General features: G+C 53.9%; 4 protein-coding genes across 7 annotated transcripts in view; 1 reads left to right on the top strand and 3 right to left on the bottom strand.

Moving 5' to 3' along the window:
- Positions 1 to 61: 61 nt before the first annotated feature.
- On the bottom strand, positions 62 to 6,920 carry LOC131208523 (striatin-interacting protein 1 homolog). Of its 2 annotated transcripts, none has more exons than XM_058201302.1 (9): positions 6,761 to 6,920; positions 5,914 to 6,036; positions 5,567 to 5,850; positions 5,320 to 5,495; positions 5,085 to 5,249; positions 4,865 to 5,007; positions 1,606 to 2,055; positions 1,288 to 1,532; positions 62 to 1,222 (listed from the first exon to the last, which is right to left on the bottom strand). In XM_058201302.1, the coding sequence occupies exons 1-9, from the start codon at positions 6,818 to 6,820 to the stop codon at positions 157 to 159; spliced, it is 2,712 nt and encodes a 903-aa protein (XP_058057285.1). In that variant the 5' UTR covers positions 6,821 to 6,920; the 3' UTR covers positions 62 to 156. The 2 variants fall into 2 exon arrangements, with proteins under 2 accessions (XP_058057285.1, XP_058057284.1); XM_058201301.1 differs by having other exon boundaries at positions 4,835 to 5,007.
- Positions 6,921 to 7,466: 546 nt separating this feature from the next.
- On the top strand, positions 7,467 to 12,981 carry LOC131211138 (excitatory amino acid transporter). 3 transcript variants are annotated; one of them, XM_058204502.1, is made up of 5 exons: positions 7,467 to 7,772; positions 9,050 to 9,241; positions 11,354 to 11,699; positions 11,758 to 12,648; positions 12,716 to 12,981. In XM_058204502.1, exons 2-5 carry the CDS (start codon positions 9,058 to 9,060, stop codon positions 12,948 to 12,950), a joined length of 1,656 nt encoding a protein of 551 aa, XP_058060485.1. In that variant the 5' UTR covers positions 7,467 to 7,772; positions 9,050 to 9,057; the 3' UTR covers positions 12,951 to 12,981. The 3 variants fall into 3 exon arrangements, with proteins under 3 accessions (XP_058060485.1, XP_058060484.1, XP_058060486.1); XM_058204501.1 differs by having other exon boundaries at positions 7,467 to 7,762; XM_058204503.1 differs by lacking the exon at positions 7,467 to 7,772 and having other exon boundaries at positions 8,900 to 9,241.
- Positions 9,329 to 11,170, bottom strand: LOC131211405 (cytosol aminopeptidase-like). The gene is made up of 4 exons (XM_058204847.1): positions 11,072 to 11,170; positions 10,877 to 10,995; positions 9,673 to 10,784; positions 9,329 to 9,603 (listed from the first exon to the last, which is right to left on the bottom strand). Exons 1-4 carry the CDS (start codon positions 11,168 to 11,170, stop codon positions 9,329 to 9,331), a joined length of 1,605 nt encoding a protein of 534 aa, XP_058060830.1.
- Positions 12,982 to 14,141: 1,160 nt separating the features above from the next.
- LOC131208024 (protein dachsous) overlaps positions 14,142 to 18,915 on the bottom strand; it is a 48,104-nt gene continuing 43,330 nt past the window's right edge. The window contains exons 8-10 of the mRNA XM_058200667.1: positions 17,680 to 18,818; positions 17,309 to 17,614; positions 14,142 to 17,245 (exon numbers count right to left, since the gene is read on the bottom strand). Coding sequence (XP_058056650.1) covers positions 14,142 to 17,245; positions 17,309 to 17,614; positions 17,680 to 18,818 — 4,549 coding nt within the window. The remainder of the gene's footprint in view (positions 17,246 to 17,308; positions 17,615 to 17,679; positions 18,819 to 18,915) is intronic.

Below are 18,915 nucleotides of genomic sequence, written 5' to 3' on the forward strand. Positions count from 1 at the left end.
GAGCTGTACGGTGTTTGCAATCAACAAAACGATACAAGCAACATTACGGATTAACAGGATGAGTTGCAATCTTTATTGTGGCCTATGGTGTTCCACACACGTTTATGTTCACTCGGCACCGGCTCTCTCTCTGTTTCTCTCTCTCTCTCTCTCTCTTTAAAATTCCTCCACCGTGAGCAGCGCGTCCCAGTCGATGTTGTTGTTGTACACTTCCTGTTGTAGCCAGAGTTCATAGTTTTGCTTAAATTCTTCACTCAACTCAATTTCCTCCGCCTTCCGGGCCAGCCCACCGTAACAAGCGTTGCCACGCTCTCCACCCATGCCACCGAGTCCTCCGCCTGGGAGTCCACCGTTTGTAGAGAGTCCTGCACCGCCAGCAACGCCACCACCACCGGCACCATTCAAGCCCCCGTCTCCGCCGGCACCAATAGCCCCACCAGGTCCACCGGCCGTACCGATGCTGCCGATGCCGTCGATTGGATCGTCATAGTCGAGACCCTCGATCCCGGCCAGGATGCCATTGTGCGCCTGCAGGTAGCGCCGGTTGTTGAACCGATCGACGCCACTTTTGAGGGCGCACTCTTCCGCCTGAAAGTCCCACGGGCGCGCATCCAGGTCGTTCCCGAACGCCCAGTCGTCGTTCAGCCGGTGGCGCACCTTCGCGTAGATTGCGCTGATCGTTTTCATGTTCGATTTGCGCCACTGGCGGCCCAGGTACTTGGTTTGCATCTTCAGCAGCTTCAGCACGTACAGCTGCATCAGCGCGTGGCGCACCTTGAGCGTGCGCTTCAGTATCGGGGCCGATTTGAAAACGACCAGCATCATGATGCGCGAGTGCTTCCACTTGGTCAGCTTGTTGAGAATGCGCAGCAGGTTGATGCACGAGAACACGTTGCGCCACGAGTACGGTGCCGAGTCGCCGATGATCATCGTTTCCGACGTCAGCTCGGGCTGCTCGCCGATCACGCACGCCGGAAAGTCCATGATCGGGATGACGTTCTTCGAGCCGACGTAGCCCATGATGTCCTGGTTGAAGAACTTGAGCACCAGCGGGATGCAGTTGGCAAACACCAAGTGCTGCGACATGAACTCGAACTGGTAGATGTGGTTGATTTTGAAGTGCTTCAAATACAGCAGCAGAATGGCAGACACCGCTTTGACGGTGATTTCCTTGTGGCGGCTCACATCGATGCCCAGCTTGGTCGACTGCGTTACGGTCATGCTGAAACAGGAAAGGGACCGGTTGAAGAGCGTACTCCTGATGGTGGCGCACAGCCTGTCACTTACGGCATGTCTTCCGGCAGCACGTCCGCCATGATGTTGATGCTTTCGGTCTTCGCTTTCGACGTCGGGGCGGCCGCCAGCAGGATCTTGAGTAGCGAAATCATGTATTGCGACAGATTCGGCAGCATCGCCTGGTAGAGGATTTCGGTCGGTGTCAGCGTAATTTCACCCTCCGACGTGGACATCGGATTGCGGTTGATGTCTTCCTCCTGCCGAATTTGCACGTCCGCCAAGCTCACGTACATGTGCTGTCGAGAAACGGACTTGGACATCAACCTCCTGGCTTGGCCTGGCCTGGCCACTCTCGCCGCCCAGGCTTACCTTTTTCAGTGTCTTAAACCCTTCCTGTATCGGTTGCGGTAGTCCGGCCAGCGTCTCGTGGTCATCCTTCAGCGAATAGCCGATGAACTTGATGCGTGAGTTGTTGAGAAAAATGTCGATATCTTTACGCCGGATTTTCGGGGCCCACGGCAACCGGTTCGTGACTTCCTGCGGTGGTTCCTCCTCGGCGGGTGCGATTGCCGGCTGGGGTGGAGACTGTTCACCATCGCCTTTCTGTTCACCGTCCACGGTGCTGCCGCCGTCGGGCGCCGTGGCCGTCGCCCCTGCGCTCGCTGACGCCGCGCCGTCCGCCGAGGCCGTGCCACCGTTGATCGGATCTTCGTACTTGCCCCAGAAATCCGTAAGGTCTACCTCGTTCTCCGTATTGGACGTTTCCATCTCCAACCCGAGCTGTTCCTGTTCGTCCAGTGAGCTTTGTTTGATCAGGCTCTGGGCGCACGACGACGATCGAGGGACGGTTGACGTAAGGAAGAGTCAAGAAACATAGATTAGATTTCCCGGTGGTCCAGTTTTGGTTCCGTTTTTGTTTCCCTATGTACATATGTACCAATTATGGTGTGTTTCGGTTTGGGGGATGATATACGGGATTGATACGATTAATGAAGCGGATTGCAACGGATGTCTGTATGTGTGTCTGCGAACGTACGATCAAATGCCAGTGCGGTGATAGTGAATTAATGGGACAAGCGTAAACATACGTAAAATCGGTAACACATACGTACATACTCAAAATCTAGTTTGGAACCAATAAAGGACACTTACGAAAGGGTCACAAACGAGTTTGTTGAATTTTGAAACGTTTCGTTTGCAACTGAAACCGAGTTGGCGTTGACGAGATTCAAAAAAATGTGTCAACATTTCTAAAGTAACGTTATGAGTGTTCTGCCCCAAGATGAAGTTGTTCGTGCTGCGAAATGCGTAACAAATGGGCTAAAAAATCTCGGGCCTAACACATAGATGGTGCTAGTTTTATTGCATTCACTGCTTTTTCAGTTAAAGTTTGCTCTCATAGGTTTGTGAGTGACCGTGCTGAAAGTGGCACTACTTTTGTTATTTTCAAAGCAATATATCAAAACCAATTTCATGTTTTAGTTTTACACTGCTTCTTGCTGGGCAAAAAACCGTTCAAACGAAGTATTTGCTTGAAAAGTATTATAAGGACTCTACTCCAGCAGAAACAACAGTAAACAATTGGTTTGCTGACTTCAAACGTAGTCAATGCAATGTAGATGCGTTCGACTGAACTTCGAATGGCTCCCAGCGCCTAATGCAGAACTTAAAAAATGCTCTTTCGGTACGAAATTTCGCTCGAATGAAGTCGTTAGCGCTGAACCTGAGGTTTTGAGGCAAAAGAAATCATTCTACAAAAGAAATATTCAACTGTTTGAGCGGCACTGTTTCCACAGCTTGTGTGGCTGTTGGTGGAGACTATGTTGATGATTAAAGCCAATTTTGGACCCAAAAACACGATTTGTTACTTAGGCCTGGGACTTTTCAGCCCCATCAGCGTTGGGTGATACCTAGCGACCTACGAACACATACACGAATCAATCAGTGCGATATCCAAGCATTTAAACTTCTTTTTACACTCCACAAACAATCTGGACAAATTGATTCAACGACTGCTAATCGCACTTAGCAACCCTTCTGCCGTGTGCTCGTGGGAAGCTAAATGAATCGCTGTGGCTGCCAGATGAAATCTGATGCCCGCCCCACATGATTGTTGCTCAACAATGGTTCCTGTTTGTCACAACCGAGGAAAAAGCGATGCAGTGATTCAGGGTTCGGGAAATGTTTGTCGTCTGTCTTCAAAGGCGTTGTGCGGCGTATGAATTTGATCCTTAATTCGAGAGTAAACTTCGAGAGTAAAGAAAATGGAAATAACATTGAGAGCTATAAAAGATGAAAAAGAGTAATAAGGCAAATTTCCACGGCTGACCAAAATGAGCTTCAAGCCCTTTACACTATACTACAGTATCGTTGCAACCGCATTCGCTCTATTGTTTAAGCAAAACAGCACAATTTCTACACATTTCCTACGCGCGCCAAGCACTAATGATAAAGTGAACAGCGCGTGCATTCGGACGCTCTCACCACAGTATTTAATCATGTATGCAGATGATGTATGCAAACTAACGGATACGTGGCGTGTACACGAACGATCATCTAATTGGAGGAGAAGATCAGCTAGAAGAAAAAAAACGCAACTCGCTAATACAACAAAGAAACAAGCTAAGCGAACAACGGGCACAAAACATCACAAACTATTGCTCCCTCTAAACCGGTTGGATGATGCCTCTGTGTGTTAGGATGTTTTGGGGTGTGTGGTTATGTGTGAAATTCTCTAGATGTTAGTGTTTCGTTACTAATATCTCGACGATCATATATATTGCGGCCAAGTGGTAGCAATCGCTCTCCTTGAGTTTGTTGTGGAAAAGAGAAAGATACAAATACGGAATGGAGTAGAGTAAGAGGTATAGAAGAGAACGTAAGATGTGAGGCTCTCTAATCCCAAGCCCGAAACGGGCCACCATAGAGGTCGATGGCAAAATGTGACTGTTCGATCCCATCGGATGTCGCGAGAATGATCCCTGCGCTTTCAATCGTTGTTGCGGGGTATGACTAAATCATTAAACAATATGACCAGGCAAGATGATGAAAGCCAATATATACGCGGCAGTCAGCACAGCCTTCGAGCGGGGTGGCAAGAAGACAAGAGTTCTTCATGAGCATAACGCGTAGCCGAAAGGAGAAGAACCAGCCGAAAGTATAGAGGCAAAAGTTGGAGCGAACTGAAAAAAAGCTCAAGAACGGGGAGCTGTGTAATGAAAAGAGATTTCATTTGGAAAGCGTCAAACAGTTTGGCGACAGTCTAGAGAAGAAGAAGGTCGAAGGATTCAGCGTAGAGTTTCGCTCAGTTTCAGTCAGAGGAGTACTAGATTGCTTAGAAATTGTTTCAGCAAAGGACGAAAATTGTGTGAGAGGCAGAGAAAGAGAGAAACGGTGAAAAGACAGAGAAAGAGAGAGCTTTAAGAGAAGAAGATTAGGGAAATGTTAATAGAGTAGTGTGGCAACAGTAGTAGTAGAAGTAGTAGTAAAAAGATAGTAGTAAAAGAGTAGTAAAAGAAATAAAAAAATAGAAAAACTTGGAGCCAGAGGAAATTGGAAGAAGAATAAATCAGGATGAGACTCAAGAAAGCTTCACTACCTCTTGCGATTGACTAGGGTTCGTACATACTCTTCGGGATGGCCTGCCGCGCTTGTCTTGTCTCTCTTCGATCGCCACTGCAGTGATCGGTGGCGAACTCGCTCGCATCACTTTCGATATCTCGAGCGTGTCTTCGCGGTTCTGTGAGAGGCCAGCCGCGATACGGTACTTATCTGGAACGGGTGCAGAATGGGAGAATCATCGCGTTAGCTACGAAAAGGGTGCCGGCTGACCCCGTTTATGCGTTCACCTTTAAGTTCCTTTAGCGTGTCCATGCCTCCCAGCGACACGAGAGATATTTTCCACAGTAAGAGTAATACTTTTTTCATTGGAAAATGCGGTGCCATACCGGTGCAGAACTGGGTGACCATCCCGAGTAGCTTCACGGATAGTAGCTCGTCTCCGATAGGGTACGCTACAATGGGGCGGACGAGATGATTCAATACTGGGCGCTCATGGGGTGTGACTACCGCGTCCTGACTTACTGATTTCAGTGACGAACGTTGACACCAACCGGGCGTACTCTTGGCTTTTGCTTTCCTTCTCCGACCGCATCACCTCGGTGATGATGTACAGTACGGACAGGATGACACGCAAATCGACCGAATCGGCCAGCGAGACAGCAATCTTACGCATCGCAATGTTAGCCGTGGATGAGTTGCTAAAAGGGGTCAATGAATGATAATCAAAAGTGGACGCACCAGAAACTCCTTCCACAACGCTCCCACTTACTCAATTTCCAGGTTCAGCAGCTCAACGAACGCACCAAACACACCGGACCGGTACAGCAGCATCACGTTTTTGCGGGCCCACGCTTGTTGCTCCTGGTCGGACTGTACCTCGGCCCAACAGCCCTGCGCCAGGTACAGGATGCAACGTGCCGCTTTCATGCGCATATTCTTTTTGCACATATCGAGCTGGTCGAGTAGCTTCAGTACGATCCCGTTCTGATCGGCATCGGTCAGCTTCTGCCAGCAGGGTGGAAGCTTGTACAGCTCCATCTGATCTTCGAATGCCTGCCACACGTAGGACGGAAGCGGTAAGACCACGGTCGCGCGTTCGTCGCGGGCGCCACTCACCTTAACATTGTGCTGAAACTCCGCCTGCTCGGTGTAGCTGTATAGTTCGGCGATCTCATTGGTGTGGCTGTCCGCATCTGCGTAAACAAAATCTAGATCGGGAAATTCTAATGCACTGCTGCCCTGCAAGAAGAAACGATGCACCGTGGTGATGCGCAGAACGATGAGGGCATGAATAGCGAACAGATGAACGGCGAATTAGAAACGTGGGATGCGCGATGGGGACACAATTTTTTGAAGAATGTAACCAATGGCACGGCACGATACTTGGGTCGGGGAAATGGGCAAATGGACATGATGATTGATTTGGCGAAAGAATTAATAAAGAGCAAGCAGAACGGGTCCCGCCGGGAGCGTTGCGATCCAGTTCGCCGTGCCGCCTTTCGATGGACGGGAGCTAGAGATTCTTATATAGAAGGTTTTGTAAGAAAAACTGCTTCGCTCAGCGGAGCTCACTGAATCCGGAGTGCGTCGTACGGTGGCCCTACGTCTGGATAATTCAGAACTATGTGTGTTTGTTTGTGTGTTTTGTTGCGGATCACTTACATCGAACTATGGAACACACAGTATGGAAACGGAGGAACGGGAGGTAGTAGAGCATTATTTATCATCCGATAGGCTGGTTCTCGGGTTGCGGAGTGGTTGGGAGGAACGATACCCGATTCTCTCCTACGCCTACGCCAGTTCAGTATGCGATCGAGGAACGAAAAACGGTCGAAATTCTGGACGACTGGACCGAAATCGGTCGTTTTTCGGGACGGAAGCCAGACGCAGGCGGAAAAGAGAATCGATCGATCGACGGGCATTACGGTCGGGGGGGAATCGGAGTGTCCGTCGGAACACTTACGTCGAGCATTTCATTTTCGTTGAAATTATAGATCGCCAACATGTCGCCGGAACCTTCCATTGCGAATGCACGACGGACGGGTGGCGGATGGAAAACTGTGTACACGGCCCTGTCCTCACATTACTTTGCACCAGAAGTTTGCTAGTTTTCCCTTTGCATCTTTTTTCCAATCCAATTTTCAGCTTTCTTTGCGATTCGTGTTTTGACAGCTCGTACACGTAAACGTCAATATCGACTGGCTGCGTGCGTGCGATTGAGCAACTTTACCCTTTTTGGTCTAAACAACAGCTCGCGCGAATGTAGCTCAGTGCCGTTTTTGTAATACACAACGGTTCAAGATGGTCAGTGATAACGAATTTGGATAAAGCACACATACCGCCTGTGCTGTGCGAAAGGGACTGTTTGTGGGTGGGTTCGTCCCTTTTCAAAAATAGCACTTACCTGCCGTAACCTGCCCAGAGCGAGGCGAATGAACGAACTGCGATACGTTGCCTATCGATAGGTATTAATAGAGTACACGTTTTACACTTTCGCCCTGCAATCGGCATTCCGCCGATATTCGTTTGCACTTTGCGCTCCCCACGTGTCGCGTGTTTTACAGCGTTGTAGGGCCGAAGCGAGAGGCAAACGTCCTTTTGCTGCGCGACCGGTGTCGCGCCGGGACGTTCCCGTGTCTGAGCGGGGTTCAATCCGTCTTTGCCTTCGAACCGCGTCGGACGTGTACGCTCAAGTCAGTCGTAGTGCCAAAACCGTGTCCACGAAGTGGTGTTACACCCGGGGCCTGTAATGGCAAAAGGTTGCACGCTGCTGCCGTCGTGTGTCGTCGTACTGCACCCTAAAAGGATTAGCACCAGTTACAGTGGATGCCGCAACTGGCACAGTTGTTGTACGGTCGTAAACAACGGAATCGTAACACTCTGATTCTTCGCGAACGGATCGGAAGCGGCACGGTTAAGCTCGGCGGTGTGTGTTACGTGCACAGGCCCGGCAGGCAATCTGCAGGTGAAGGCAGGTGAAGTGTGGAACCCTGGAACCGTACTGAAAATAAACGTACAGTTAAACGGTTTAGTCTTGGCTGCCTGGGTTGGCAACATTGCGAGGCCTTGTGGGCTCCAATGGAGGCGCATGGTGTCGGGTGAAACGTAGTGCAACCTTAGCAGTGAAATACATTTAAAGAGAGACTTTATTCAGCCCAATCTGTTAATGCTTCCCACTCTTGCTTAATAACGCGCATCTTAATTTTTCTTTTTTCTGTGGAACGTTAAATCGTTTTTTTTCTGCTAACCTAGCCTAGCTTTTTGACCTTAGCGCCAGTTTTCAAGTACCATCGAGAATGAGCCCACCCTGACATTGTTCCGTTTTCCTGTTCAAACAAATTGCAATTCGAATTCCTGCGCCTATCTTGCCGTCCCTTGAGGCCGTTTCATTCGCTCCTTCGTGGGTCGTTCGCCGGATTTGTCCTTTAATACCGACCATCTATTTTAGAACTGAGCGGCGCGATAATTAGGGGATCGATTGTATTGGTTCCCATGGAATAGCTAGTCAACAGTGGCGCTGGTTGGTGGGTCCCCCGAACACCGCGACAAGGCATGATTGATTCGTACTCGCCTTTTAATGGAGTGCATTCTTCAAATAATTTCAATCGCCGTGAAGTGCACTTGCAGTCCGACTCCACGTAGGAAGCAAGGGAATTGATCGACAAGAGAAAATCAATATGCACCGGGAAATGCATCGCTGCCTCGCTGCCTATCGCTAGTTTCCTTCGTGCCAACGTGTTACTTTCAACGCTTCGCAATCGGCGAACCGGGGGGTACCGGCATTTTGCGTGTCAGCATAAGGCTGGGGGTGGTGGGCAGGGCGCAATTTACATAAGCGCAATAAAAGAAATAAGTGAAGCGTCTCAATCTTGATTGTTGGCCTTCACTTCGTGTTGCCGTCGCCCGTGGGGCCGTAGGATACGAAGCGCAGCCTCGCACGTCCGGCCACACGTCCGATATGTGACGGATACAGAGATCTGTAATGGCTCAATTGAGTTATTGCGCTGTGACTTTCATGCATCCATTCATCGTTCACCGTGCGTTCTGTGATTAGTTCAATCGGCCACGGCCACTGAGCCGCCCGACGGTGTCGTAGGGTAAATTAAAGATATAAAAGATACCCCCAGCACTTCAATATTTTGCACGAACCCTTCGTCAAGTGGACAGCATATGTGGTGAATTCCTGAAAGATTTCGGATCCGATTTCGGAGAACCAACCTTTTACAGTGGTGATGCTTTTGTGATCCGACAGCCGAACAGATGTGTTCAACCGGCGAGATGGCACAGAGTCAGCAGCACTTTCTGAAGCCGGAGCTTATGCTCAACCGGGACGACAGCATCCTGATGACGGACCGCGGCGATAAACCCAACTGGCGCCGGTTCCTGGAGGACAATAAACTTATCCTGGTTACCCTCAGTGGAGTGTTACTGGGCGTAATCATAGGTAAGTAAGAGTGTTTTATTCTATCATCACACCAATCAAGACAGAAAGCGCAACACTGTGCCAGTCGGCTCCTGGGACTTCATCACTTCAGTTTTGTTCAGCTTTCTTCACGAGCGCACTCTGGGTTTGTGGTTCCGGGCAGGCCAATTGGTAAAGAAATTGAATGAGCGTACGGGTAGGCCGACCGGTCATGCGATCGTTCACGAGGTAAGGGATACCTGCGCCCTTCTTCAGCATCCCCACGCCAGTGATGTCCAAGTGCAACCAATCCACGCACGGTACGAACTCCTTGAGAAAGGCGGCACCCAAACAGGCGCTACCCTTGCCGCGTCCTGCATTGCTGATGTCGACGTTGGAGTATTCTAAGCAAATTGGAGACAGGATGATAGTGAAATGTGGTCCGCCGAAGGGCAGCTGAAAGCGTTACGCACCCGTCACCTTCTGCGTGTAGTACTGCCAGAGGGGCATGCGCCAAACACGGTCACCGCTTATGGCGCCCGCTTTCTGCATCTGGGACCAGAGGAAGTCCGAGTTGGAGAAGACTCCGCTAGCGGCACCACCCAGGGCGTGAATGATTCCATCGGAAAGGGTCGCTACATCGACGATCATTTTCGGTTTAAATGTCGTTTGGCCGTACACAAACGTGTCCGCCAGCATCAACCGTCCGGCATTGTTCGTATCGTGAACGGCAATCGTTTTCCCGTTCATGCAAGTAATGACATCGCCCGGCTTGAATGCCATCCCTGAAGGCATGTTCTCGCAGAGCGGCACCAGCCCGACCAAGTTGATCGGGAGCGAAAGTGCGGCCGCCGCCCGGATCGTGGCCACGACGGCCGCCGCTCCGGCCATGCTGGCCCGAAACTGGGCCATATCCTCCGGATGCTTCAAACACAGGCCGCCACTGTTGAACGTGATCCCTTTGCCAGCCAGCATCACCGGTCGACCGGCCTTTTCGTCACCGCAGTAGCTGATTTCGAGAAAAATCGGAGGCTCGCAGGAGCTTCGCGCGACCGACAGAAAGCAGGCCATGTTTTTCGCCTCGGCCCAGTCCTTGTTGCGCACCTCGATGTTGACCCCGCACGGGCACAGGGCATCCACGGCTGCTTGTGCGAACGAGGTCGGTGTAATCTGGTTGCCGGGGGCATCCGCCAGACTGCGGGCCAAATTCTGGGCGTCGGCTTTGAACAGCCCGCGGGTCCAAGCGTCCACTTCGGCCGAATCGTACAGGTCCAGTTTCGGGATTGGTTTCCGGTCTTTCTTCGCCCTGTTGGCCTGATAGCGCCAGGTCGCGAGACCACTTCCCTCAGCGGCCTGCTCCGGATGTTCCATCGGGTCGACAAAGATCTGGGTACATCCGTCGTTCGCCAACGCGCTCGCACCAGTGCCTGCGGCAATACGCACGTTTTCGAATCCCTCATCGATCGCTTCCAGTTCGTTGTAGCCGGCCCCTTCGAGGCCCAGGCCGACGACGGCTACCGAACCGATTGCCGGATCAAGATTGTTAAATATTTTAACACTACCGAGCTTGCCCTTCAAATTGCATCTTCACCAGAGAATAACCGAAAGGAAACCTCAGTAGTCTGTTGCAACGAAATACCCCAACCCAGAACGGTCCTCCCATTGCGCCCAACTTACTCTTTAATGAGACTCAACAGCTGTCCGTCGGTTTTGGCATCGAAGTGGATGGCCGTCGAAGAAAGGCGGGGCTCCTCCGTGTCGATTTCCTGCTCGTAAAGTCCCAGCACAAGCCCTTTCTGCGGATGGCGAATGACTTAGCGTGAGGTACCTTTTGGGAAATGTCTGATCTGTCTCTACTCTAATAGAACTCACCTCTGCTCGATTTTCTCCTATTTGGGATGAAAACCGGAGCGCCTGACTGAACACTCCCACCCGCGCCTTTCGGAAATGTCTTGCGAATAAGGACAACATGGCCTGAATGGGAAAAATCACGATTTGATAACCAACTCCCAGAATGCGTCTTGCCCGGTACAATTTTCCAACGCAATGGCACCTTTCTCTGTGCCCCAAGTCTACTACGATTGCTTTCAGCGCGATGCATAGCCTCCGCAGTTGAGCCGATTAAAGTCGCATTATTTCTCTCTCTCTCGACAGGATTCACGCTTCGACCGTTGGCTTTGTCCAACGATTCGGTGATGCTGATCGCGTATCCGGGCGAGCTGTTCATGCGCGTCTTGAAGCTGATGATTCTTCCACTGGTCATTGCTAGTCTAATTAGCGGATCTTCCAGTTTGAATGCTAAGCTGAACGGAAAAATAGCACTCCGGACGTTCGTGTACTTTCTGGTTACATCGCTGCTGAACGCAGTCCTAGGCACCGCCCTGGCACTGATGATTCATCCGGGAAATCCCAACCTGGAGCAGGTTGTCACCGGAGCCTCTCACGTCACAGCCACAGCCAAGTCGGTCAGCCTGATGGACAGTATTCTCGATCTGGGACGGTAAGTGCGGGACGGCAGGACGAAACGAACCATCGTGGTCACCTATCCTTTTCCACAGAAACATTTTTCCGGACAACATCTTCCAAGCGGCGCTCCAGCAAGCCCACACGGTGTATGTTCCCAACAAGGAAGGACATCCGCTGGTATCGAACGAGAGCGACGCTCTCACGACAGCAGCTTCCCCGGTGATAGAGTGGCCGGAGCAGAAGGTGGAGTGGACCAGAATCGTGGAGTACCGCCCGGGGACCAACTCGCTCGGGATAGTGTTTTTCTGTCTAGTTTTCGGGACACTGCTCGGGACGATCGGCAGCCGCGGTTACGTGGTGGTGCAGTTCTTTTCGGCCATCTTCGAGGTGATCATGAAGATGGTAACGGGCGTCATGTGGTTAACGCCCGTCGGCATTAGCAGTTTGATTGCGGGCAAAATCCTCAGCGTGAACGATATCGCGTTCGTGATGACGCAGCTGGCGTGGTTCATCTTCACGATCGCCCTCGGTGTGTTTCTCTATCAGTGGATAATCCTGCAGGCGATCTACTTTGTGTTTCTCCGCAAAAACCCGTTCAAGTTCTACCTGGGCCTGATCCAACCGATACTCACCGGCTTTGCGACGGCGTCCACAGCGGCCGCCCTGCCCCTGACGTTCCGCTGCATGAACGAGCGGCTAAAGATCGACTCGCGCATCACACGCTTCGTGCTGCCGATCGGATGCAACATCAACATGGACGGGACGGCTCTCTTCATATCGGTTGCATCGATCTTTGTGGCCCAGATGAGCAATATGGCGCTCAACGTTGGCCAGGTGGTGACGGTGATCCTTACGTCGACCGCTGCCTCCATGAGCTCGGCCAGCATTCCCTCGGCGGCCTTGGTGCTGCTGCTGATTGCACTGTCTGCGATCGACGCACCGATCAACAACGCCACGATCCTGTTTGCCGTCGATTGGTTCGTGTAAGTAAGATCGCGCGTCGGGCATCGTGCCCGATCCTTCGATAACCTGTCTTTGCTCCCCCCGTAGTGATCGTATACGAACAACAAACAATCTGCTTGGTGACTGTTATGCCGCGGCGATCGTTGAGTATCTGTCCCGACACGAGCTGCAGAGGTCGGACATCGATGCGTACTACAAGGACGACGACGTGACGTCGGACGATGTGCAGTGCGAGCAAGGGCTGAATGGCAAACGGAAGACATCGTTTCCCAATTCCGTCATCCTTAACGTAGAAGTGTCCACTCCCGTTTCCAACCCGTAGGCGATCGGCGCCGGTGCCACAGTTAAATAGTTTCTAATTGCACTTCGTGAGGTTACCAAAAACACAAGCATTGATTACTTTCGGATCGGGTATTTACGGGGACCGGACCAGCTGTTTTCGTTGTAAAACATCGTTTATTTCGTTTAAAATAAGTCTGATCGACTCGTACTTTTCAAACAAACAAGTGTTGCGTGTGTCTCCAATCGCTGCGTCACATATACACAGTTAGTTAAAACCTTCATTCTCTAAAATATGGCAGTTGCGCAGTGTTGTGTTGGAGTGTCTTCTGTAATCGGGTTCAGTTAGGGCGAACGTGGACGCGCTGACCTTTGATATGGGGTTGTGTCTTGGTTCGTGGATTTGGAATTGGAACTCCTGGACGTTGAGGGGGGTTCAGAGCGCAACGATGGCGAAACGAGGCATCCGATTACTATCATCTGTTTTCTCTTTCTCTCTCTCTCTCTGGCTCCGGCTTTTGGTCGGTCCGGCATGGACTTCAAGGAGTGGGCTCCAAGGGTTGAAGTATAATTTAAAAACCGGGAATTTGCGAACCCAATTTTCGCTAAGTAAATGCACGGGACTATTCTGGGGTGGCCGAGGCCCTAGAGTTAGCCTGGAGCCCGGAGACGCGTTAAGATGGCTTAAAATAACGTGAATTATATAAAAACGGCAGATACAGCGCTAATGCTGGCAGTCTTTTCTTGGTGCTCGTGACATTCTCACGCCCCGTTCTCACTCGGTCCTCCTATCATTCACTATCTACTATCTCGTTAGTGGATCTTACGCTCTATACGCCCAACCAACTGACGCTGACATCCGGAGTGACGGCGTGTTCCGGTTCAAGAGTATTTACAGTACTGCGCATCTCGTATCGAACGACTGTACAACGCTAACGCTCGGGGTTGAAGGACTTGGTGCCTCATTTGTAAAACGGTCGCGACCTCTCGGCAAGCCACCTGTACAATCTAGCTACTTAGCCGGGACCGGGTCGCGACAACACTATCTATCTAATATGTACAAACGCGATCGCGCGCGAGAGAAGGATACTAAACACAGGTAATTGCTCTACGGTGCGTGCTTCGATCTACGTCAGCCTACACACGCGGGGGTCTATTTACACGAGGTACGGGCACCGGCACCGGTGGAATTCGTTCGCTGCACAGCCATGTTGCCTGGGACCCGGCGGCCGGGTCAGTACGGTTTTCGTGGCCCGCCGCCCCGTTGCTGGGGCGGCCGGGGCAGCGAGACCATGTGGTGGGAGGTAGGTCCGCCGCCAACGCTGGCCGCCGACACGACGTGCGGCGAGATGGACGGGGACCGGGTGGCCAGCGGCGACAGCGAGGGTGAGAAGCTGGGCGACATGGCCGACGAGGTGCTGAAGCCGGCCGCCGAGTCATGGCTGATTGGCGAGCGGGGCAGCAAATACTGGTTCGGTGCGTTCCCGTGGTGCACGCTGCCGGGTCCGGCCCCGACGACACGGCCCGCAAACACCGGCACGTTGATCGAGCGGGGCGCCACGTTGGTCAGCAGGGGCGGCGGGATGTTCTTGACCGTGTGGTGGAGCGAGTTTTTGCTCTTCGCGCTCGACGCCCCACTGTTGCCGCTCTGCACCGACAGCGTGTCGTCCTTGAGGCGCGCAATCTCGGAGAACACGTGCGCCAGCGGCTGGTACTGGGGTCCCCAGTCGAGCAGGTAGTCCCAGTTGTAGCTCCCCGTCAGTTCCTCCTCGCTATGTACAATCGAACTGAGCGAGCCGTTCATCGAGATGCCCTGCTGGTTGCCGACCACCGGCACATCGCCGTACCCGCCCATCATTACGTGGTCCACCGTCGCGCCGATGCTGCCCGCGTTCGTGACCGACTCGTCGACGCTGCTAGCCCGGTCACTGTTGTTCGTGACGACGTCGTTTAGCTTCGCGTAGATCAGATTCGTCAGATCGGACTCGCGGTGATGCTCGTCGTCGAACATGTGCAGCGTGTCGATCGGGAGCGTGTGCAGCATGGCGTCCTTGGAGCTCCCCAGTCCCATACTCTCCGAGCAGCGGCGAGACGAGTTGGACGCGTTCCCGGTCGTCCCCGTGTCTACGATGCCCAGCCGCGCCAGGTACTCCTGTGTGTTCTGCACCGACACGTCCGATAGCCGCCCGTCTAGTCCGGCCAGCCCATCGCGCTGCAATGGGCCACCCTCGTTGATCATACGGATCTCTTCATCTTCGCCGTCATCTTCAGCGGACCCGCGCCCACTCGAACCCGACTGCTCCGACCCGGACAGTTCCGAGGTAGTGGCCGCTCCAGAGTTGGAGCTGGCTCCGTACGGTGGAATCTCGTCGTACTTGGGCGGCGCAAACTGACCTCCGCTTGTCGTGCCACTGGACGACCCTCGGATCGGGATCGTGTCGAAGGCGCTCGGGTCGACGTAGTTGTTCGAGTGGCCCACCGATTCCGTGCTGAGGCCCGTCTTGTTGACGTGCTTCTGCTGGCGGTTGCGCATGTGCAGGAACAGGAACACGGAGGCCGCCCCGACCACGACCAGCAGCACCGAGATCACGAGCCCGACGGCCCAGTTGGCGAATCCACCGCCGGCGGACACCGACTGCGAGCTGCCGCTCGCCTCGCCGCCACCCAGCTCGTTACCCTTCAGGTGGGCCAACGCGTCGATCACAATCTCCACCACGGTCATGTTGGTGAGCGATCCCTGCCGACCGGACCCGGCCGTCACCACGAGACTGATGTCCCGGCCGGCGTCCACCAGCATGGCACCGACGTTGTCGAGCCGTTTCTTGATCAGGATCGCGCCGGTCGTGCGGTTTAGCTTGAAGTACGGGTGCTGCGTGGTGAGCTGGTAAACGATCCGCCCATCCGGACCCCGGTCGCGATCGGTTGCCGTCACGTGACCCACCACGTAGCCCATCGGAAGGTGGCCCGCCGAGTCGGTTGACTTTATCACGAACCGGTACGTGCGCTCCGTAAACTGCGGACTGAACTCGTCGCGGCTCTCGATCACGATCCGTACGCGGATTGCGTTCGATTTGCCGCCCGTATCGGTGGCTCGCAGCGTAAACGCGTACCGATTCTTGTCCTCGTAGTCGAACACGGCATTCGAGTTGACCACTCCGCTCACGGGGTCCACCTTGAAGAGCTTCCAGCTGTCGTCGAGCGGCGAGTAAAGGGCGTTGCCTCCGGCCGCCGGGCCGTCGATCGTGTAGTTCACCGAGCCGTACGGGCCACGATCCATGTCGGTGGCCCGTGCCGTGAAGATACTGATCCCGATCGGTTCGTTCTCGCCCACAAACTCCAGATACTCTGGCACGGGGAACTGCGGCTCGTTGTCGTTCTCGTCCGTCAGCGCGATCGCGTACGGATGGACGGAGCAGCGGGGAGCCGGTGCACTGTCGCACGCGCGCACCACTAGACTGTAGTGGGTTTGGCCGCGGTCATAGTCGAGTGCCTTGTTGGTGTACAGCAGCCCCGACACGAGATCGATCGAGAACAGGCCACCGTCGTTGCCGGAGATGATCTGGTAGACCACCTCCGAGTTGGCCATCCCGGACTGGTCCGCGTCCAGCGCTGACAGGGTTGCGATGGAGTGCTTGATCGGTGCCAACTCGCTGATCGTGGCCTCATAGCTTCCGGGCTGGAACTCGGGCGCGTTGTCGTTGGCATCGTCCACCGTAATCAGCACCCGCACCACCGCCGTGCTGAGGTTCTTGGTTTTGTACATGTGCCGCGCTCCAGGATCGAGCGTGACCAGCTTCAGCTCGTAGTAGTCCACCCGCTCGCGGTCTAGTCGATCCACCAGCACGATCGCCCCGTCCGGGTATGTGACGTCAAAGACCGAGTTCTCGTTCCCGTCAACGATCTCGAATGCTACGGCGGCACCCGCTTCCGGCTGGTAGGTGGTGATGGACTTCGGGATCAAGCTGACCACGGTCGTGCCGGGGAGCGAGTCCTCACTGACCGACGCCCGGTACTGAGCCTGCACGAACTGTGGGTTCGCCTTGCCCTTGGACTTGAGCTCCACCCGGACGGTGGTGGTCGACGATAGAGCCGGTTGACCCGAATCGATCGCACTCACCGTCAGGTACAGTGTGCCACTGGGGGCGCTAGAAGTCAGCTGGCTAACGTTGGCAAACAGATGGCCGGCCGTATCGTCGATCGTGAACCCCACAGCAGCCGATGGAGGAGAGGCGATCGAGTAGCGCACCGCCGCATTCAGCTCACTGTCGGCATCGGTGGCGTTTACGGTCAAAATCAGGACGTTCGAGCCGCGGCCACTTCCGCTATCGCCGGTTGTATCTGTTGCGAGGGGAAGAAACCGTGAGCGGTGTGTTTGGTTGCGATGATCGCAGCCAGACTTACCGCACACAACCGCGTGGTAGGTGATCTGCTGGAAGGTTGGTGCATTGTCGTTCACGTCGAGCACGCGCACGGTCAGCGTAGTGCGGGCGACGTGCGCCGAATCGGAGGCCAACAAGCGCAGCAGGAACTCGTGCCGATCCTCATAGTCGAGCGCTCGGATGAGCGTAATCTTGCCACTGTACCGATCGATCGAGAAGAAGCTCATGGCGTCGTCATCGCCCAGATCGGCGAAGCTGTACGTTAGCGGTGGATTCGTATCTACGTCGTTGGCCGTTATCGTGGTCAGTACCGTTCCTACGCTGGTGGCTAAAAACGGAACGGAACGGAGCGTTAAAATGCGGCTTAGCGACCACTAAGACGAGATGCCTTACCTTCGCTAACGCTGATGACCGTGTTCGGCGGGAAGGTTGGCTGGTTGTCGTTCACGTCCACCACGTTGACATTTATGGTGGCGGTGCCGGTCATCTGCGGCACACCCTCGTCGGTGGCGATCACCTTCAGCCGGTACTTGTCACGGATTTCCCGGTCAAGCACGATGTTCGTCTTGACGATCCCGCTGAACGCGGGCTCGATGATGAACGCGTTGTCATGGTTACCGTCGACGATGTGATACAGGATCCGAGCGTTCGAGCCCTGGTCCGAGTCGAACGCGCCCACCTTGACCACGAAAGTGCCCTTGCTGTTACCTTCCCACACGGAGGCCGCGTACTGTTGCTGCGTGAAGCGGGGTGCGTTGTCGTTCTCGTCCTGCAGCTCCACCGCGATGGTCGTGTAGCCGTACAGCAGCGGACTGCCGTCGGTGCGGGCCACCGCCACCAGCTCGAACCCGTCCGCCTTCAGGCGGCTAAACTTCTCGTAGTCCAGGTTGTTCGAATTGCGGATCTTCACCTCACCCGTCACGGCGTCGATCGAGAACGTACCATCCTCGTTGCCGGACCCGAAGCTGTAGATGATCTTCTGCCGTCGTCCGTCACTTCGCACCGCGCTCAGCTGCAGCACCGACCGCCCGACAGGCGTGTTCTCGACGAGCGTCACGCGGTACGACCCATTCTGGAACCGCAGCACCGGAAGTTCCTGCTGCAACTCGCCCACCCGTAGCTCGATCAGGCCGGTGGCCAGTTGCGGTGGGTTGCCCTTGTCCCGGGCGGTCACTTCGATGTGCAGCAGGCGACCGTTTTCACTGGCCAGACTCTGTGTGGCACTGAGCGCCCCGGTCGTCGGGTTGATCCGGAACTTGCCGTTAGCCGAGCTTTCGTTCAAGCTGTAAACGATCTCCCCGTTAGCGCCCTGGTCGCGGTCGGTGGCCGAGATGTGCAGGAGCGTCTGGCCCGGCTGCACCAACGCCCCGATCTGCTCCCGGAACGGATACTTGTCGAACACGGGCTTGTTGTCGTTCACGTCCGCAATTATGACCTGCACCGGAACGCCCTGCGAGCGCGCATTGTACCGGCCACCGTCCATCGCTACCACCATAAAGTTGTACACATTTTGCCGCTCGCGGTCAAAGTACCTGTTCGGGTGAGGGGGAAACGGTCAATGAATACTACGATCTTTCCATTACTATCCATCAAATGTTCGGATTTTAAACTAAACCGATTTGAACCGAT

The sequence above is a fragment of the Anopheles bellator genome, chromosome 2 (genome assembly GCF_943735745.2).
Source record: "Anopheles bellator chromosome 2, idAnoBellAS_SP24_06.2, whole genome shotgun sequence".
NCBI lineage: Eukaryota > Metazoa > Arthropoda > Insecta > Diptera > Culicidae > Anopheles > Anopheles bellator.

What these genes read in the sequence shown, in the direction of transcription:
- LOC131211138 (XM_058204501.1), top strand. Translation starts at nt 7,624, where the DNA reads ATGCCGCAACTGGCACAGTTGTTGTACGGTCGTAAACAACGGAATCGT. An exon ending in GCCCGGCAGGCAATCTGCAG is followed by an intron (nt 7,763 to 9,049) that starts GTGAAGGCAGGT and finishes GTGATCCGACAG; the next exon opens with CCGAACAGATGTGTTCAACC. An exon ending in GTTACTGGGCGTAATCATAG is followed by an intron (nt 9,242 to 11,353) that starts GTAAGTAAGAGT and finishes CTCTCTCGACAG; the next exon opens with GATTCACGCTTCGACCGTTG.
- LOC131208523 (XM_058201301.1), bottom strand. Translation starts at nt 6,820, where the DNA reads ATGGAAGGTTCCGGCGACATGTTGGCGATCTATAATTTCAACGAAAAT. An exon ending in CTGCTGAACCTGGAAATTGA is followed by an intron (nt 5,496 to 5,566) that starts GTAAGTGGGAGC and finishes GACCCCTTTTAG; the next exon opens with CAACTCATCCACGGCTAACA. An exon ending in GGTTTAAGACACTGAAAAAG is followed by an intron (nt 1,533 to 1,605) that starts GTAAGCCTGGGC and finishes GTTTCTCGACAG; the next exon opens with CACATGTACGTGAGCTTGGC.
- LOC131211405 (XM_058204847.1), bottom strand. Translation starts at nt 11,170, where the DNA reads ATGTTGTCCTTATTCGCAAGACATTTCCGAAAGGCGCGGGTGGGAGTG. An exon ending in TAGGAGAAAATCGAGCAGAG is followed by an intron (nt 10,996 to 11,071) that starts GTGAGTTCTATT and finishes CGCCATCCGCAG; the next exon opens with AAAGGGCTTGTGCTGGGACT. An exon ending in CTACACGCAGAAGGTGACGG is followed by an intron (nt 9,604 to 9,672) that starts GTGCGTAACGCT and finishes CAATTTGCTTAG; the next exon opens with AATACTCCAACGTCGACATC.